This window comes from Microtus pennsylvanicus, chromosome 9 (assembly GCF_037038515.1).
Source record: "Microtus pennsylvanicus isolate mMicPen1 chromosome 9, mMicPen1.hap1, whole genome shotgun sequence".
In the NCBI taxonomy this organism is placed as follows: domain Eukaryota; kingdom Metazoa; phylum Chordata; class Mammalia; order Rodentia; family Cricetidae; genus Microtus; species Microtus pennsylvanicus.
In genome coordinates, this window is record NC_134587.1 from 63,331,421 (window position 1) to 63,352,823 (window position 21,403).

At 42.7% G+C, this 21,403-nt stretch overlaps 1 protein-coding gene across 2 annotated transcripts in view; it reads right to left on the reverse strand.

Moving 5' to 3' along the window:
- The window catches only part of Csmd1 (CUB and Sushi multiple domains 1), a 1,402,422-nt gene that overhangs the window by 490,544 nt on the left and 890,475 nt on the right, over positions 1-21,403 (reverse strand). For both annotated transcript variants that reach the window (XM_075986282.1, XM_075986281.1), the window contains exon 6: positions 9,326-9,438. In XM_075986282.1, coding sequence (XP_075842397.1) covers positions 9,326-9,438 — 113 coding nt within the window. The remainder of the gene's footprint in view (positions 1-9,325; positions 9,439-21,403) is intronic.

Below are 21,403 nucleotides of genomic sequence, written 5' to 3' on the forward strand. Positions count from 1 at the left end.
CACAGAGAGCACTCAGCACTTAGGGTTAAATGACAAAAGTGAATGTAAACTGCTGTAAGCAGATTGGTGAGCTGGTGCTAATTTATACAATGGAATTATAGAATGCCGGGTGGTGGAGGTGCACGCCTTTAATCCCAGCACTTGGGAGGCAGAGTTTGAGGAGGCCAGCCTGGTCTACAGATACAGAGCTAGTTCCAGGACAGCCAGGGCTGCTACACAGAGAAATTCTGTCTCGAAAAACCAATATATGTATGTGTGTATGTGTGTGTGTGTGTGTGTGTGTGTGTGTGTGTGTGTGTGTGTGTATATATATATATATATATATATATAGAGAGAGAGAGAGAGAGAGAGAGAGAGAAAGAGAACTGTTATAATTTTACATTAAACCTTATAGGAATAGAGGCAATAACATTAACAAAAACTGCATTTTCTATCCTTATCATATGCAACAAGTATCTGAAGAAATGAGCACGATTTTTTTTTGGCGTTCTAGAGATAAGCTGATTAGTGTAATGCCATTTAAGTTGCTCGTGCTAATGTAGGATGGTGTGTCTTCTTCTAAGTGGCAAAGATAGCTGGCCACAGACTCAATTTCCTAATGTAATTTTCCTCTGTACATCTCATTTCTCATTATGAAAAAAACCCTATGTATCAGAAAGCTTAGAAGAATAATGAAAATATTGAAATTATTTCCATAGTAACGTTTTAGAAGATTGTATTTCAATGACAGTTTTGTTGGCTGTGAGGCTCCACTCCTTCTGTGGGCTCTGCCATCGCCTGGCACTGTCTTTGATACTCCTTCCACAGAGTGGTAGATCGACTTCCAAGTCAGCTCCTAGAGCTGCCATCGAAGCCTCCATTGCCTGCTTTCCTTCAATGGCCAGATACCCAGCCATCTGCTTATACAGCCCAGAAAAGTGGGTCACAACCTTTCCCCTTCAGATTTCAGCTTCCAAATTTGAGGAGGGGCATGTAGCTGCAGACCCTTTGTCAATGTTCGCTGGCATCCCTGGGTTTGTCCATCATCTAGCACTGAGAAAAAAGAATCCTCAGCCAGGGCAGTGGTACTTAAGACGTCTGGAACGTTATCTCCTTCATTCTGCCAGCCTTTGGCTAACCTCTGCTGTGGTGTGGTGGAGCTGCAGTGCTGGCGGCACGGGTATGGCTTGGGATACCAGGACAGAAGTGGATTTTAGACTTACAATTAGCTTTATAACAGTGTGCATATTGACGTGGACTGTGGAGAGTCATAATAAAAGCAAGGGGACAAAACAAAGATAGATTTAATTGAGATCAAATGCTATTGTATCTAATATAATTAGCTAGCATTGAATTTGAATATACCTGGGATGTGAGTACATACGTGTGTGGTTGTGGCCAGTGTGTTTGTGTGCCTTGGGGTATGTGGGATGTGTGAGCATATTCCTGGTGTGTACCTAGTATGTGCATTTATGACAGGTGTGTAAGCATGTGATGTGCCAGTGCCTGGTGTAGATACATGCTTGGCATGTTTGTTTATTAGCTTGTTGGGTTGTTTATGCCCTAAGGTTCCACTACACTCTCTCTCAAAAAGCCACTGGTCTCAGCCTTGGCGCTCCTGCATGGGCACTACTGGTGACTCGAGGTGTGAGGGCTCGGATTTCTGCCAGACAACACATCAGCATCCTTCAAAAGGATCCGTTAGCCAAAATTTAGAGGTCACAGCTAAATCTGACAATGTTATTAAACTCTTATTTTCTTTTATCACTACAATATGCAACATTAATTTTAGCTCCTAGTGTATTTTAAGAACTATCTGTATGTGTGAGCATGTGAGTGAGGGCGTGTGCACATAAAAGACACCTGATGATGCAGAGGCGCCAGATGGCCCTGAGCTGGAGTTACAGGGGACTTTAGGACCCCCAGCTCCAGGGCTGCGAGCAGAGCTGGTCCTCTGCAATGGCAGCATGTGCTTTTAACCCCTGAATCATCTCCAGGCCCATAAATTATATATTTTTAAATGTTTCATCTGAACTTTTTATGAAGCTGTATTTTATTTTATAACTAAGAAGTCAAGCTGGTCTCACACTCACAATGTACCTGGGCAGCCTTGAACTTGTGGTAATCATCCAGCCTCAGACTGTCAAGGACTGGAATTATAGGCAAACACATACCACACATATCTTAAAATACCCCCCCCCTCTCTTTCTCTCTCTCCTTTTCCTTTCCTTTTTTCTGTTTTTCTTTTTTAAGACAAGGTGTATCTGTGTAGCCTTGACTGGCTTTGAACTACCTAAGGGGTTCAGATTAACATTAAATTTGAAACAATCCTCCTGTCTCAGGCTCTTGTACTGTATGATAATATGTCACTATTCCTGGCTTTAATATGAATTTTAACTTCCTTGTGCTTTCTTCCTTTCTTGCTTGCTTCCCATACCTTCCTTTTTTCCTTCCTTCCTTTCTTTCTTTTCCTTCTTCTTCCTTCCTTCCTTCCTTTTTTTCTGTTGTTGCTGTTGCTGTCTACAGGGTCTTAGCTGTCCTAGAACTTACCATGTAGACCACCAGACTGGCCTCAAAATCACAGAGATCCACTGCCTCTGCCTCCCGGGTGCTTGAATTAAAGGAGTACACCTCCACACCCAGCTATATTTTCTTTCTTTATTCAAGATTCATTTATTTTTATTTTATGTGTATGAGTGTTTTGCTGGCATGTGGACATGTGTACCACACGCGTACAGTACCCTCAGAGTCCAGAAGAAGGTATCAGATCACGTGGGACTCAAGATACACACAGCTGTGAGCCACCGCGTGGGTGCTGGGAACAGAACTCAAGCCCTGTGGAGGATCAGTCAGTGCGCTTACCCTCCCACTCAGCCATCTCTCCAGCACACCCCAGCATTTTCGTCTTGCCTTTTCCCCAAATGCCTTTGCTAAAGTCCATGTGCTGTGTCAGTGGACTGAGGCACTGGGCTGGGGAGAGGCAGCAGAACAAAGGCTGTCATCTCAAGCCTATTGTGCCACTTCTCAGTCACTGTGTCCCTTAGAGGTGACAAATGCAAAGAAGGAATTCTATTTATTAGTTCTTCACAGGACTTGCCCTTTAAGACATTTTTTTAGTATAGTTTTTACTTCACTTTCAGTTTATGGATATTTATTTATTTATTTGTAAATTAAAAAAGTCGGGAGCAGAACTCTGTAGAAAAGAGAATTTACCAGACAGGACAGCATGATTGATTGCACACATGAATTCAGAGGTTAAAACTGCATGCACACGGCTTGCACAACTTAAGGGTAGACAGAGTACCAGTATGGATGAAGAAAAGATTCCTGTATCCCCACCCCTGGCAGCTGATGCCTTCTGGGAGTGGGAGAGTCAGTTTTCTTCAGGGATGTGGCCCATGAGAGGCAACCCCTGCTCCAGTAGATGGCCCTGTGCACATGCGCACAGTACTAAGAGGGTACAATGGATAAAACACTGTAGAACAGAGAGCACATGAGGTTGCTATTGGCATTGGTAAGGAGGAACTGACTGTGGAATTACACCATTCTGGAGCAGGGCAGGAGGTACATATCGTAGAGACAGGTGTGGCGCACACCAGTAACCCCAGCGCTGCTGAGACACATCCACGGTGAGGGGCAGAAATGAATGCGCACACTGAGAGCTATGAATCCAATGGGATGGCAAACACATTCTGTTAGCTGAAACACAGGGTTGCCCTGATTTCTGCTTTCCCCTCTGGTTCACGGTAACACCACAAACTCGACGATCTAGTTTGAAAATCCTGGCCGCACACCCTGGCCTCTTCTGGAATACCATTCTCCTGGCCTGTGACTCATGATTTCTTGGCTTGACCTGCCTGGTCTAATTCGACTCCTGTGCTTAGGATGTGTGTAGGGGCTTTACAGTAGGAGGAAACATAAATAGGAAATGATCTTTTCAATGTTTAGGAAGAAAAGGGAAGCACCAAAGAAGCTGATATGGAGCTAAAAAGCAGAATTTGATGTCAAAATAGAGGCTACACAGGGGTCCAGCGACCTGGAGCAGCTTGGGAGTGCCTAGCCAGGTAGTTGGCAAGCCTAGAACCAGCATCAGGATGTGAACTTGGATGTGTTAGGATGGCCAAGCAGGACCAAGCCTCCTACAGGGAGTAAGTAATGCTCTAACATTGAAGGTGTCTTACAGAGTCTAAACCAACACTTTCTCCTCTTTTATGTCTGAGAAGTAGATATGATTAAGCCTGTTCAACAGAGTAAGAACGAGAATCACAGATAACAGGGATGCTGATTGATAGTATGTGAGCCCCAAAAAGAGTTCAGAGATTGGAGATTGGAGCATACAAATGTTCCTGGAGTTGGCAGCTGCCAAAGACTTCTGCTCTGAGAGAAATGAAAGCATATTTTGGGGGAAAATAGTTATGCATGTCTAATTTGAGTGAATTTATGTTTATCAAGATGATTTTTCTTACAAAAATTTAGGTTTCCAGAATAAATGAGAAGGAATCAGATTGCCTTTTTGCTAGGTTATTTCGCAGGAAAATACCTTGCCTGGCATCTCACTCAGTTTGTAGCGCCCCAGATGGCAGTACGTTGTCAGCCGCCACCCCTATATGGCCAGCCAGGGCACCCCCAGCTGCCTGTTCTCCTCTGTAGGCCAGTGGTCCAGGGGCACTGGATAGATGTGGGCCTTTGATTGCCTTCATTTCCTAAAGGAATGCCAGGCAAGCTCATTCTCGGTCCCAGGTAATGTTCCTTCCCCATTCACAGATGTAGCATTCTCTGGGGAGAGGCAGGTACACACGTGTAGACACTAGGACCTAGGGGGCTTGTGTCTCCGAGATCTTGTCTACACAACACTTGCAGGGACTGTGCATACAGGAGAATGGGTAACACAGAGGTTTTATAAATCTGGGCACATGAAGTTTCAATTTCCCAAATGCATTTTTAATAACACAGAAGTCCCCATTTTGTATAAAGGCCTTCATTTTAAATAAAAGGAAAATCAATACTTATATAGAGCCATAACCTAAAAAGCAAGCTAATTATTTGTGTCAACACAAGCTTTCAAGTTGCCATCAGATTTTCTCTTGATTTATGAGACAGGGTGTTTCCTACTTAAATTGGAACTTTATTACAAACACTTTCTTTCAAAATGATTTATCCATTACAGAAATCGATGGGGTTGCATCTTGTGAAAAACCAAGATTTCATTGATAGCCAGGTGAATACGCTGAGAACTGAAGCCCAGCTCAGAGATGCCTATTCAGGACACAGGCTTTCAAGGTTCAAGATTAATGTGTTTTTTAAAAATTCATCTTGTAGACATCAAAAACGCCCATATGATGGATAGAGCTAACGAGGACCTTATTTAATTATAATTAATGGTGGAAGCATCATATAAAGAATGGGCTCCATTTTCAGCTGCTTTAGAGAAATAATGTGTCCCACATAAATCTGTCATATACTATGAGGCCAATATGTGCCGCAGGTTCTACAGATCTATTGGAGGGGCCGCTCTGACTCTGTGGCAGTTTCTGTTCATAGGACCATCGTAAAAGCGAGTGCACATTCAAAACAGCAACAGCAGCAGCAGCAGCAGCCGCACCAGCAAGGCAGCCTGGCTTGCTAATCATCCCTACGTCTCATGTAGGCATGTCTGGATGCCACGGGTGAGGAAGGGAGGGCTAAGGAGAAGCCAGATGATTCCAGGAAGGAGGGGTTTTGAGGTGACAGTTAAAAAATCACAAGACAAGATAGGAAGTGATATCCCATGGCGGTGGCTGTTTATTTAGCTGAGAAAAGTGTCAAAACCTGAAGAATGTTTTCTTTCTTTTTGTGCCTGTGAAGCCCTCCTTCGGGAGAACACAACAATCATCCATTGAGGACGATCTATGGAACTGTAAACAGTTGATGGGAGCCACACAGGGCTTCTGCACTGTCCTCGAGTCCCTTAATTCTCAAGGGATCTCCATGTATGGATGGCTTCAAGCAACGGGTGTGACCGCCAGAAACCTTAAAAGGCTAGCAAACCTACAAATGTACTTTCAAGTTTATTTTATAATTTGAACTGGTTTACCAAGTAATAAATCTCTGTGTGGATTTTTATACGTATTTTATCTTCATTAATTTCTGCAAGCCCCCACCCCTCATGACTTTGCCCTCTTCCCCTTGTTTGCTTTGCTCCATTGTCTACCACGCACCTCCCCTGAAAAGTCTCCTTATTCCAACCCAATGGGCTCCTCTATAGTTTCCTGGCCTTTAAGCGTATTCATCCCTACGCAGGTCTGTGTGCATTTAACAGCCTGTAAACTGCTAACCCTATGTTCTTTAAGGTTCTCTCTTCCTGTTAAAATAAAAGAAATCATCCCTAAACCCTGAACCTTTGACAGAAGTGTACTAATAAAGTGGAGTAAAGGCATTTGGTCAATTCTGCATGCATTTGAAGTGCTATGATTGTTGACCAACAGTGCTGATAATCTCCCTTACTGTGTTAAGTTTGTAAAAAGAAAATAGGGTTTGGAGCTCTTCGGTATTCAAACCACGCAGAGGGAAGAGGGCTGTTGTAGGACACATTTTCCATGTGACAGCCATGGGCTTCTCACAAGAGTGATCTGAGGGTATCTTCAGCCAGAACATGGTACTGGGAGTCAGGGAAGATAGCATCCCTAGTCACTGTCATCACTCCTTATCTCTGGCATTCTTGAGTTTTTTTTTTCTAGAGCCAGCAACCTGCCTCTCCCTGCAGTGTCCCTTCAGTGGTGATGGGTCTGCCCTCTGGAGCCAGAAAATTAAATGCAGGCTTTTCTGCATGTTCTCCATTAGCCATGATCCAGCTCAGTAATTCCTGGTGTCAATCGTGAAGCCTCTGCTAGGTCAATGCCCTTCTCAGATGGGTGACATTGTGTCTGGATCCATGGTGAAGGATGTGTTAAGATGTAGTCCTAGTCAAAGAGCCCGTGAGCTCATGAGCAAGCAGGTGCGTTCATCTACCCACAGTGCTGAACTGAACCTGCAGACAGGCTGAAGGGTTCAATATACAGTTTCTTGTTCAACTAGGGTGATGTGGCCTTATAATTTGGCAGTGCTTAGAGATTCTTTTAAACCCTGGTACAATTTTTCCTAATCTTTTCTCATCCCTTCTTCCTCTTCACCTTCTCTCTCTCTCTCTCTCTCTCTCTCTCTCTCTCTCTCTCTCGCTCTCGCTCTCTCTCTCTCTCTCTCCTCTCACTTTCTCTTTCTGTGTATCTGTTTCTATATATACATATATAAATGACTGAGGTGCATTTATATGGTTTACTCACATAATTTAGTTATGTAGCACTCAAATGAAATATGTGCTTAAATTATATATTTAATTATACTTCAATTATATGTAATATTCATTTACAGTTACTTTCTACTTTGTATGTTTATAAATTTCAGAAACGTAGCTTACAATTTTAAAACTGTGTATATTTGATTTTCCCCTAGTCTGTGTGTTTCTTGTCTTCCAGTCTGAGTCATTTTTAAGCTGGATAGTCTGTATTCTCTAATTCTTCCAATCACATAGACAAATAATGAGGCCTGAAGGATGATATCAAAAAACATTATCCACAGCTAAACGATAGTGTAAAAAAAAAGATTCTTCAAAACATTAGGGGCTGCAAACCCACCACACTCGATGACCAGCCTGGAAGAGTTCTAGAGACCAAAGGCTGTCCCTTTCACTCAGAGCCAGGTCCCTTCACTCATGTGATGGACAGAGAAGCTGCAGAAAGAGATCCCCACCAGAACTAGTGTCCTCTTTTCTGCTCCTTCCACTCTGTGTCCATGTGACAGCGCTTCCCCCATTACCAGGTCCTTCCCATACTTATTCCATCACAGCAAACGTGATACGATAAAAGACCTTAAAGACAGACCAACAGAGGTAGCTGTGCTTATAATAAAGTTCTTGGCTTTGCCTATGGCCCAGGATAGATGGGACCACAGGCAGTTCCTACTCTAAATGTCCAGTATGGTGGGCCGCATCGTGAAGGTAAAGATGAAAACTTAGACTCTACATAGAGAAGCAGTGAGATGGTCCATGACCTCCACTCAAATTTACTATGGTGAACAAGATACCCCTAGATTTAAGGTCAGGTGACTTCTGTGTTTGCACCCAGTCCTAGGCCTGGATGGCCATCAACAAGCCCCATCCCCAAACTCAACACCACCCAGATTTCATTCCCAGAAAGTCGGTCCTTTTCTACTTGATCAGAGAAGAGCGGCACAGTAATATATGTGACTTCCTGTGCTTTGCAAATTAAAGAAACATGGCTTTGCTGGGAGCCACATTCTCAAGCCCCGATGTGGGTGAATCATGGGAAGTCCATCTGGGGGATTTTATAATTTCTTATGAATTAAATTTATTCTTTGATATGTCCATACATTTACACAATTCATTTTAATCATTCCTCACCCAACTCTGTTATCCTCCCCAAGTCCACCTACACATTGCCTACATTCACACGCTTCTGTTTTCTTTGTAACCTGGAGTTACAAGGCTGCGTGAGACCATGGGGTAGAAACTATCCACTGGGGCTTGGTGAACTCACCAGTGGGAATAGAGCTAAAAAAAAAAAACGACTTTGAATCTCCCTGAGTCCCCCAGGAGCCAATAGTTTCAGAAAGGCTCCTGAGCTCCTCCGCCATCCAGAACTTTGAGCATGATTTTTTTATTTGTAAGTAGGAGGCCACTTATCAATGGAATCCCTTTCTGTTATGTTAATAGGGGTTACTGATGATTGGAAAGGCTCAGGATCCAGGCACAAAAGTTAGGAATTGGGTGCACAGAGATCATTTCAGAACCACAAGACAGCTGTGCTTAGCTAAATAACGACATCTTTATTTCAAGGCTCATGACATGAAAATTACTAAATCTGGTAGCTGTATTTTTCAAGAGTAGGGATGTTTTAGAACTAAATGTTATATCAAAATTCATTTAAATTTTGAAGTACAACCTGTGTACTCGCCCACTCTAAACGTGTAAATAATGGATAAATGGCTGTGAGTGTTTATTTGTTGTGTGGAAGGTAAGTACAACGAGTGCTAATATAAATTTATTATCTAATGCTTAATTGCTTTTCAGTTAATCCAGTTGCTGCTGTAGACCATAAGAGGGCCAAGGATCATTAACCAGTGACAGCCACTACTTCCCACACACCCTCCATAGCTGGTGGCTTCTAAGTAAATGGGAGAGAAGGCATCTTCAAACGCAAGTTTCATTTTCTTCCTTTGGGAACGTCCCACAGTCTCAGGGTGGAGAAAGACCAGGGTTTCACATGTCATTTACTTATTTCTTTGTGCATTTGTTGAGTAAACGCTGTCTTACCTTGGAACTGAGCGTTGAACCCCTTGCGCCGATGGTTGCTGTCCGACGTGAAGTGGAGCCGGAGCCAGTTCTTGCTGCTGATCACGGGTGATGGGAGGTTCATGCCTGTGAGCCTGGAGGAGAGAGAGAGAGAGGAGGGTAATCTCCTTTGAAACCAACAGATTGAATGTCCCTTGGCGCCGTCAACCTGTTTTAAAATTGCATCACTGACAGTCTCCTGAGATGCTTCAAGCAGAGGCGGGTTGTTACATGCCTCCCCATCTTCAGATGATTTCAGCAGGACATCAACACCCTGTCCTGAGATGATAGAATCAAAGTCTTCAAAAGGATTCAACATTTCTCTTCTGCATCAATGACAGATGCAGGAGATGCGGTTCTATCTCTCAGCTCCTTCCCTCGGGACCTTGGGCATAATGAATCACAAATAGAAAAGGTACTAAGATTATACAGCTGAGGTGGCTTGCTGCTCATCATGTTTGAGAGAGGACTGCTTTCCCACAATCCACCTGTAGGATTCACCATGGGGACCCTTTCCCGCCACAGTGGAGAAGAACAGCCTTCATGAGACTAATGAGTGTCAAAGATATTTGAACTGGAATAAAATGAGAATTTACTAAAGTAGCATTCTATCTTTTAAAAAGTGGATGGGGTCAGTCTCTCAGACCTGTCTGCAATACCTCTGTGCTCTCCAGTGCTCAGCTCAGTCACCTGGTGATGTGGGAGTGTCATATATCAATCTGTTGATTTCATTGTAAGCAATAAAGAAACTGCTAGGCCCATTGGATAGGCCCACCCTTAGGTGGGTGGAGTAAACAGAATAGAACGCTGGGAGGAAGAGGAAGTGAGGTCAGACTCCGCAGCTCTCCTCTCCGTAGCAGAGGCAAGAGAGACGCCATGCTACCTGCTCCAGGGAAGACGCACACCATGCCCCAGCTCCGACCCAGGATGGACTTAGGCTAGAATCTTCCCGGTAAGCGCACCTAGGGGCGCTACACAGATGATTAGAAATGGGCCAGAGCAGTGTTTAAAAGAATACAGTGTCCGTGTAATTATTTGGGGCATAAGCTAGCCGGGCAGGGCAGGGCAGGCGGCTGGGGTGTTTGGGGACGCAGCCCTGCCGCCGCCCATATTACTACAAATGACGCCCAGACGTGTGGCTAACTGAGTCCACAAAAAACTTGAGAAGGCTTAAAAATAAGGGAGAGAGAGTTTAACACAGATTTTTGCTGTTTGTTGGTGGCGTGCGGTAGAGAGATTTCCTGATTCGGCAACAGCAGCAGAAAAAACGCTGTGTCATTTTAAAGCGCGGCTTCCTGGGGCTTTGCCGCCAGTGCAAACTCTGGCTTTATGTTTGTGTTCCCGCTTGGGATCGGAAGGAGAGTGCTCTGAGACGGTGCGGTGCGATGACTCAGAGCTTCCCGCCTGCTCCTGGGCAGAAGGCAGAATCAGGCTTAGGCAGGCGGAAGAGCATGGCGGATTCCTGCCGCCATACAGAGACGTGTTTTTAGACTGCGCAGTGCTCTGCCTGTCAGATTTGGATGTTACTTGGATGAAAAGAATTTCTGTGCTGCACGCTCAGTCTCAGAATTAAAGTGCTGAGTGCCGCTCCTACCTGGTAGCCCCAAGAGGCTTCCTGACTCAGCTTTAGCTGCAAAACCCTGTGGCTCATTAAGAGGTCCTGCCACAAAACACTTAAACAGTGTTGAAGAAAAGCTGAACACATGCTTTTCGGTTTTCAGCCGTAGCAGGAAAAAAGCTGCGCATTTAAAAATGCCAGCTTTCTGGGCTGTCCTGCCAGGGCAAACTCTGACTGTTTGAGGCAGGAGGGCCGGCTACCGAGAGAGGATTTGAGTGTTGTCTGTTGTAGCTCGCTGGCTGGCAGGGACCTTGCAGCCTGTACCTCAGCCATGAGGCTGGAAAGCTAAGGAATGGACTGGATCTAGCTGGCAAAGCCACGCCTTTAGTCCTACTGATATTGCTTGGCAAATTAAAGGCTCTTGTCGTCAGAAAAAGAGAGATATACAGTAAAGAGAGATTCAAAGACAGAAAATTTCTGAATGGTTTAAAGTGTGTTAAAAATATATGCAGACTAGGCCGGGCGATGGTGGCGCACGCCTTTAATCCCAGCACTCGGGAGGCAGAGGCAGGCGGATCTCTGTGAGTTCGAGACCAGCCTGGTCTACAGAGCTAGTTCCAGGACAGGCTCCAAAGCCACAGAGAAACCCTGTCTCGAAAAACCAAAAAAAAAAAAAAAATATATATATATATATATATATATGCAGACTAAAAGTTAAAATTCTTAAAGCAAACTTCTGTGACTTCAAGGTGTGGTAGCACACGCCTTTAATCCCAGTGCTTAGAAGGCAGAGATAAACAGATCTCTGTGAGTTCAAGGTGTAGTAGCACACGCCTTTAATCCCAATGCCTGGGAGGCAGAGACAGGCGGATCTCTGAGAGTTCAAAGACAGCCTGGTCTACAGGGTTATTCCAGGTCAAAGATATATGCTCAAAAAGCAAAAAGTTAACCTAGGAATGTCACAGCTTAGATTCTTAAGCGCCTAGTGATTTAAAGGCGCAAATCAAAAGTGCTCCTGGATGGTAAAAAATTGCAGATTCACAATAGGACAGATTCAGACCACTGAATGAGTCACACTGTTGGACGAATGTACGTAGGCTTGGGAGAGAGAAGAAAAAGAATATAGAGAATAAAGTTAATGGTTAAAAAAAAAAAAAGTAAAAGTAAAGTCTTTAAAGAGACAGAATAAAGTAAAGTGATAGAGTAAAAATAAGCCGCGTAAAGATGAAAAATTCACAGAGAGTCTGGATTCTTTGTATTATTGTGTTTTCTTTAAAATTTTTGACTGTGAAGGAGCTAAGTACAGAGAGACATTTCATTATATGGGCTGCCAAGTGGAACCAGAACGGATATCATGAGGGTATGACTTCAGAATTTGGGTCTAAGGATATGATGCTTTGGAGAGAGTCTTCTTTTGTTTTCACAGAGGACCAGACCCTTTGGATTTCTTCTATCCCGATTTGGTATGATGGACCACGTCCTCCTGAAGGGTTGCTGTGAACATCTTCAGAAAATTGCTTTGCTCAACTGCCAACTGAGATAAACCTGGCACACAGGTTACACCCTAAATAATCTGATTAACGACGCCCCCATTCAGCAGGAAGCAGTTTGGAGAGAAAAAACTGCGCCCATGTTCCCAAATATAGTTTATAAATGTTCTTTTACATTTAAAGGGGGATATGATATAGATATGAATAATTTGCATTAGTATAGATTTTGCTTTATTGATAGAGATTTACGGTCAATTTTGTTATATGTATGAATGTTTCTGATGTAATTTTTACTTGATAACTGTTTTGTTATATGTAATTTTGCTATGTTAAGGTTAAAGCCTTCCTTTTTTTGTTTAAACAGAAAAAGGGGAAGTGATGTGGGAGTGTCATATATCAATCTGTTGATTTCATTGTAAGCAATAAAGAAACTGCTAGGCCCATTGGATAGGCCCACCCTTAGGTGGGTGGAGTAAACAGAATAGAACGCTGGGAGGAAGAGGAAGTGAGGTCAGACTCCGCAGCTCTCCTCTCCGTAGCAGAGGCAAGAGAGACGCCATGCTACCTGCTCCAGGGAAGACGCACACCATGCCCCAGCTCCGACCCAGGATGGACTTAGGCTAGAATCTTCCCGGTAAGCGCACCTAGGGGCGCTACACAGATGATTAGAAATGGGCCAGAGCAGTGTTTAAAAGAATACAGTGTCCGTGTAATTATTTGGGGCATAAGCTAGCCGAGCCAAGCGGCTGGGGTTTTGGGGACTCAACCCGGCCGCTGCCCCATACTACTACAACCTGGAGAGTGGCCTGGCGACTTTCACTGCCTACTGCTGAAATGCAGTTTGAGTGGCAAGGAGAAAACATTGTTCATATCATAAACCCTCACAATCAGAAGGACTGGAAATAAACAAAGCAAGGCTTGGGAACAGCACCACTGGATCCCAGGACTTCAGACATACCACTATTTCCTGGCTAAGCCTTGAAAAGTACCAAAGTTAAGTCATAATTTGTAAAATAGTTTCACCATCTATAAACTACGGTGTTTCCCCAGTAGCCACAAAAGATTCCGACCCAACAAAGCTCAGAATTCACAGTGGCTCAAAGCCTTCATAGCCCATAGATAATGTCTGTGTATAACCTCTGGGCACAGTTTCTAGATGACTCAGAACCTAGAGGTTAAGGTGACAGCTGTCCTTCTATCATTGAGGACGGAACAATGAAGAAAACATTTTTAAGTTTTAAAATATTCAGTGCAGACACAATTAAAAACACTTTTTGATTTGTGGTTGACTGAATCTGTGGATGCAGAGTCAATACAAACGTATGTGGACATTCACCTAATGTGTTTTCTCTGGATCTGGGAGGAACTGTGGCTGTGCACTGTGAAATTGTTTTGCACCTTGGTTGCCAAATCTTGTTTTGAAATGATACCTGTTGGTGCCACTGGTCTGTGAAGGTTTAGCTACATCGTTCCAAAAGTTACCTGTGTGGCTTCCTCTGTGGTCGAACTGAGTACTTGGTCTCCAAGCACAGGACACAGGGCACAGGGCACAGGGCACAGAGCAGCAACTGCTTGTCTGTAAGAATGCTGCCTTATTTATATATTACCTGTGGGAAAGCAGTGTTGCAGACACCAGAAGTCAAGCCCACTATGTCAGACGCTCACTTCAATGACAAACTTCAGACATGTGCACAATGGGCTTAGAGTTAAAAGTTCCACCCAATCCTAAGTGCTTATTTATTATTTAATTAATCTCTTATCCCCACTTGATTTCCTGAAGTACAGTTCAGGCTGCTAGAGAGGACTGATTCCCAGACAGGCTTCATCTCCTCTCCCTTTGCCCAGGAAAGGTTATCTACAAACTCCATCCCACATACCTTCAGTAATACTGAGAATGCCCAAAGGATATGGGAACTGTTAATTAAAAACCAGACCCATCCAGCTCACCTTCATTTACCTGTTGAGCTTAGTATAAAGCTTGCTTTAAAACATGTTATTTTAATGATTCGAATCTCCATAACAGGTAGAAATTGCATTTCAATTGCAGGCCAACAGTTATAGCACTCTTGAACAAATACCTTCTTGACTTGTATTTGCAAACACCTGTCTACAAAAGGCCAGGTTTGTGTCAATCATCACACATCTCCGTAGAGAATAGGGTACTTTTTAGTCTCGTCACAACTAGTAAGTTGATTATCACTGGAAAGCAGCCATAGGGTGCTTCACGTTGATCCAAAGCTAGAGGAGTGTGTCTGTGGCTTCTGACACCTCAATTTCATATGGTTTATTTTACAGTTAATACCAACCCACTTTTAGTCCATGGGTCAGATTGAGTTTATAAGAACAGATTGTTTACTTCTGTCCTAGAATAAGGGGGACTATGTATAGTATTACTTTGAGAGGACTAGAAAGATGGTTCAGTGATTAAGGTGCTTATTTCTCTTTGGAGGTTCAAAGTTCAGTTCCCAAAACTGACCTGGCATCTCACAACTGCCCATAGCTTTAGTGCCAGGGGATCTAGTGCCCTCTTCTGGTCGCCTAAGGTTCCTGGACTCACATAGCTCCATAAGATCTTGCTGACCCACACAGATCAAAATTAAATACACATAAATACACACACATACACATAAATTAAAATTTAAAAACAAAAAGATCAAAATCTCTTAAAGATTACTAGCCAGGAAGAACTAATTAATCTATTTTTAAGGCTTATTTTTTAAATGTGTGTGCAGTGGTTGGGGGGATAACTTGAACCTAAATACAAGTACCCAAGGAGACTTACTTAGTCGTGCCACTGGAAAAAGAATAGCTTGGTGATCTATGTCTACTTCTATATGTTAAATACATGCAGTACTTCTTCCTAGGAAATACGGTCTCATTATATAGTCCGGGTTGAAATCACTCTTGTCATCCTCCTGCTTCAGTCTCATGGATGCTGGCTGAGAGCCATGCTATGGATTTCTTCCCATGAAGCTTTCTGTGTCGGGTGCAGGACAGGAAAGTGCCTCACAACAAAACAAAAGAGTCCATGTGTTCTGGTTTCATTTCTGATACTAAGATACACTGCCTGACAAGAACTGACTGGGGGGAGGGGGGGTTGTTTGCTTGTTTGATTTAGTTCACAACTGCAGGTTACAATCTTACAGTCCATCATCCTACAAAGAAATGAAGAGAGGGCCTTGCAGCATCTAGTCACCTCACATCCGCAGTCATGAGCAGAAAGAGAAGGTGGCAAGGCCCATCCTCATGCTGAGCAGCAATGTTCCAAGGCCTGGGTTCCAGGTTAAATAAAAAGGGCATAGCACCAGCATTCCTTTCTCCCTGTGTCCCCAACTTCAGAAGTAATGGGACCAGCGGTCTCAGCCTCCTGACACCTTGCCTTTCCCATCACAACGGGCCTTACCCTCGAACTTAGAGCCAAAATAAACCCTTTCTTGCTTAAATCATTTCTTGTAAGGACGTTCATCACATCAATGAGAAAAGGAACTAATAAGCCCAGGGTCCCTTCAAGGTAACTGGGAGAGACACCTCTTTGCTTCATTCAAGGGCATCAAACTAAGCCACAGAGAGCACAGGAAAATCCATGTTTCTTCAAAGTCCTCACCAAGATTGTGCTTAGGCTGAAAGTAAAAATAAATGTAGGACTCGTGGGACCGCTCGGTTTAACACGGCCTGCTTTGAGCCAAAGCGGAGCAGCCCAATTTGTTCCACTTTCTCCAAATAGTTTTGCCACAACGTTTTGGATTCTATTTATAAGGTACTCATTCCTTATTTTTCCCTCAGCCTCCCCTCAGCTTGGCCTTTCTCTTACACGATAGAAGGGGCTGACCATGTGGGATTCGAGTTCTCCAGACCCACGTCTGTGACTCATATTTTACTTATGTAACTTGAAAAATGTAGAGTCAACGTCCTGAGATCATTTCCCAAGATGCATTTGGAAACCCTAATAGTTTTCAATTTCCTTCTGTTTGGGTGCTTCAGACTCGAAGCCAGATTTCTCACAGCTTTAGAGAATCATTATCGAGATTATGTGGGGGATCCCTCTGTCGTTATAGAGATTATGTGGGGGATCCCTCAATCGTTAAAACCCTTCCATGATGATTAAGGAGTCAGAACCTAGTAGAAGAGTCTAGGAGACATTTTAAATGATCTGTTCCATCTATGGAGACTAAACGGTTGAAGAAGTCTGTTAGTTCAAAGGCACCATTTACAGACATGGGGAGAGAAGCTCACTGATGATACATTGTTTTCTGTTGTGTCCTCACAGGCCTGTAGTGTGGGGAGTTGGGTATCAGTTTACCAGAGCGAAACAGCAATCTGATCGCACATGGAGCTTGTAAAATGACGTAACTTGGTGAGTCTCACATTGCAAGTGAAGTAAATTCTTAAGAACGTGGAGTTTACAATACCAAGCCAAGTTTATAGGATGTCAGGAGGGTAACAAAATAAGGAACTGTTCACCTTGTACTGATGTGGAAAAAACTATCTAAGTATACATACATGTGTATCTGTGTGTTATGTGTGTATGCTGCATGTGTAAACATGCCACACACATATATATATGGAGGAAAGCATACATACATACTACACTCATATTTATGAATATTGGAGTGGTTTAATTAAAAACTTATATTAACATATATACCTACTTGAGAAAAATATGACCAACAAGAACAATGCAAATTCAGGGTTGGAGTGAAGTCTTCAGGAAATCCCCCTTTGAATCAAATCAAAGTACTTGAATCAGATCAAGTACTTCCTCCAGAAGGTTCTTCCTGCATCCTCTGGACACAGGCAAAGCCATGCACAGGACACTCTCTTCTGCATTTCCCTGGCAATACTGCCCCTTCTCCTGTCAGATCTCATGTTAGGTGACGCCTGTTCTATCAATCCTCCCAGGTTACATTCAGCCTGTATTACGTATTTTCCTGACAAGTTGGGTTCCTCATGCAGACCTACTAAGTAAGAATACAGTTTACTTGCTAACTTCCTGTGAACCAGAAGCCCAGCTAACCCTCTGTCACCTAGACCTACATAAAGGCTAAGTATGTGGAGAGCAGTCAGAATATGGCAGATAGAGATAGATGAAGTGGATTGGTCCATATATTCTACCAGGGTACTCACCACAAAGTGAAACCTACAAAATAGAGTCCTCAAGCATGACACCACACACACACACACTGACCTCAGTGAGCGATCTCAGGCAGGCACTCAACTCCCCTGGGTCTTAGGTGGCTCACCTGGGGGGATGGCCATACACACTGTTGTAGGCGCCACCCTGCTGGTGCCTCTCAGATCTCCCTTTTCCAACCTGCATCTTAACAAGCAAAGAGTTGGTATCTTTCCCTCCTCTTTGTGTGAATCTTTTCTGTCTCAATACCATCTCTATTTATAGCTATATCACCTGTGGGTGTAAAGATTTTGCACAGAGTGATATAGATGCACATTCTATATACATAGTTTGCATATGCATGTACATGAATATTTACATATGTGGATAATATATAGGTAGTTGATGTATTTCTTTTATCTGTTTATCTATATGTCATCTATCTGTCATCAATAATCTACCTATAATCTCTCAGTCTATTTACCTATTATCTTTCCATCTGTCATCTATGTGTTTGTCTATCTTTTGTTTACCATCTATTACATATCTACCTATTTTTTAACATCTATCTTCTATCATCTGTCTATCATCAGTCATTTTTTCTATTATCTACCCCTTTATCTATAGTCTGTCATCTATCTATGAATCTCCACCTATCTATAAATCTATCACCTGCCTATCTATCTTTCTATCATCCATCTATGTATCTATCTATAATCTATAGAGCTATCATCTTTCTAACTCTTTGCCCTCCATCCCTTTATTACTCTATTATCTATCTTATCTATCCATTGCCTTCAGTTCATCAATATGTTCATCAGGAAATGACAGTCTCTAAGGCTATCCTCAATTTCATTGTCACATTATTGCGGGGTTGATACTGTTTCACTGTGCACACACTCTGAAACTGTAATTTCACAAACGTCAATGTGGCTCCAAGTGGCGCATGATATTCTCAGCGCATAAGGTCTAACAAACCTTTGACTCTGACTTCCGGTGACTCACACGCCATGAGTGTGCTAACAGAAGGCTGTAGGCACAGCAGCACTGAATTCCTGAGGGAGAATATCCTTCAAAGTTTATCTGGGGTCATTGAAGAAATGTAATTCCAACTGGAGCTTCCTCCAAGTTTCCACTTTTGAATTAAGTAGAAACTTAAAACAGCCTGAAAGGATACGCATTAAAGTCCCAGGAGCTCAGAACACCCACGGGCAGCAGGGCAGCTCCAGGGATTCACATGCAGTAAGAGCAAGGAGTAGCTGCATTTTTCGTTTTCCCTTGTAGGGAGGACCATAGCTGTCAAACTGCGGCTGCCCCTTCCTGTCATTGTGGCAGAGAGCTGTAATTTTCTTATTAGTGAATAAGCACAGTCAGCACAGCACAGTTGCTGGTAGAATTCTTAGGAGCAAAGCTTATCCTAAGCTTAGTCCACATTTTTATAATCCCCTGACTGTTAATCTAACAGAAACTCAAGCTGGATTTAGGCAATGTAGATCCTAGCAAACAGCCTCTCTGGAGGTTGGCCCACCATGTGTTCACTGCTTGTCAAGGACCTGCCTCAAACTAACGGGGTCAATGAGAGTGGGCGAGACCAGCAGTTTCCCATGGAGCATGCTGACACTGACCAGCAGGGCTAGCCCACAACATACACAATCCTGAGGGCTAACCTAGACCTCTTCTGAAAAGAAGGGCTAGCATGCACCTAATCCGAGCAAGGAAACAGGCCTGAGTCTTCCTGAACAGGAGGGCTACCCCATACTGTCGTTGAACAGGAAGGGCTAGGCTGTACCTACCCTGCCAAGAAGGTCTAGCCTACACCTTTTACTTTAACAGTAGGGCTAGCACAGGCTGTCTTTGACCAGACTTTCCTAGAAAGCCTATTCTGTGCCTCACTTGACCAGGAAGGCTAGTCTATGTCACATCCGACTAGGAGGGGATAGCCTGTCTCACCCAGTCAACAGGAGGTTAGTTTAACTGTACGCAGGCAGGAACATTTTGTTACAAAGTCAGTCTAGAAAAGACAGATTTGAGAGAATTAATTAAAGACGTACCTTTTTATTATTAACAATGGCAGCTAAATTGATTAAAATCCATGACCACCTGCATTTTCCTGCTCCATTGTCCATGAATTTTTAATATTCACAAAGATATCCGCTGGATGTAAAACCCCTGGACAGCAAGTGCTGGAACCATCTTGTTCATTCATCATTATGTATCTTCCACACAAGTCAATAACAAGACAAACTTCAAACCATGGTGCTTAGTTACAACTGACTTCCAAGAGAAGCTTAAGAATTTGTTCAAAGATAATGGACCAAACTGGAAAAACATGTCCATTATATGTTACATTTAAAAACAAAATAAAATGAAAAACAAACTAACAGAAACAATAGCAGAGGGCATCTCCATTCCCTGAGACTTGGTCTTGGGGCATGGATGCTATGTCTGCTGGGTCTTCCTTACTGCCCTCCTTAGCCACCCTCCCTGCCTGCCTCCATTCCTCTGTGACTGCCTATTGACTCATAGAATTGTTCTCCACCAAGGACTCCATAGTCTTTCTTCACTGGGATCAAGATAGGTTAGTGATGCTCTCCATCTCTTCACATTCTGTTCTTCCTAGGGTACCCTGAGTCTAGCAATTGCTACATACCTTAACCCGCCCTCCCATCTCATTCTTCTAGTCCGTAACTTGTCAGATTGGGACAAGAGCAAAAATGAACGAAATATCCACCCATATACCCACATGTGAGAACATATCTCTAACCAAAAAAACACCACAACTCCAGCTACCTAAATCCCAGTGCAAAAACACAAATATGAACAACTAAGACAACATGCTTCCTCCAGAAGACAGAAATCCTTTTGTAATATGCCCCAAGAAAACTGATTTAACTGAAGAACACGGTGATTTCAATATAGCAATTATGAATATGTTCAATATGTTAATATCTTCCAAAATCCTCAATGAAAACTATGAGAACACAAATACTTGAGTTAAATAACGAAATCCCTTGGAAATATAAAATAGAATTTAGCAAAACAGAATCACTGATTATAAACCTCAAAATGAAAAACTCAGGAAGTCAAAAAGCTCAGAGGTTAGCCTCAACAATAGATTGACATACATGGGGGAGAGGGTTTCATGTATTGAAGACAGAATAAATAGGTAACTCAGTTTTAAAAAATAGTCAAAAAGTCTGGAACACTCTAAAAAGACCAAAACCACAAATAATAGGCAGGGAGGAAAGAGAATAAACCCAAGTCAAAGGCATACAAAATATTCCAAAGAAGAAATTTACATAAATCTCTAGAAAGAGATGCCTATAAAAGTGTAAGAGACATACCAAATCCTAAACAGACAGGACAAAAAAAGAATTTCTCCAGGACACATAATAACTAAAACGAAACAAAGCTACAAGAAAAAAAGACCAAATCACATGTAAAGGCAGGTTCTTTAGAATAATGACTTCTCAATGGAGACTCTGATAGTCAAAAAGGCCTAGACATATGTTCCACATACTCTGAGAGACCACAAAGGCTAGTCCAGATTATTATGCACAGCAAAACTATCAAACACAATCAAGGGAGAAAGAAAAAGTATCTCGTGATAAAATAAATTTAAGTAATTTCTGTCATCAATCAAGTTCTGTACAGAAGGCACCAGAAGACAAACTTTGGTCTGAAGGGAAGGTTAACTACACCCAAGAGGAAACAAGGAATAAATAATGCCAGAACAATTAATCAAAAGGGACCCCAAATCACAATAGCAAAATAACATGACTTAATAGATACTGTTTATTAATGTCTCCTAATGTTAACTGTATCTATTCCCACAAGAAAATTACAAAAACTAATAGATTTGATTAAAAATTAGGAACCTTATTTTTGCTGCACACAAGAAA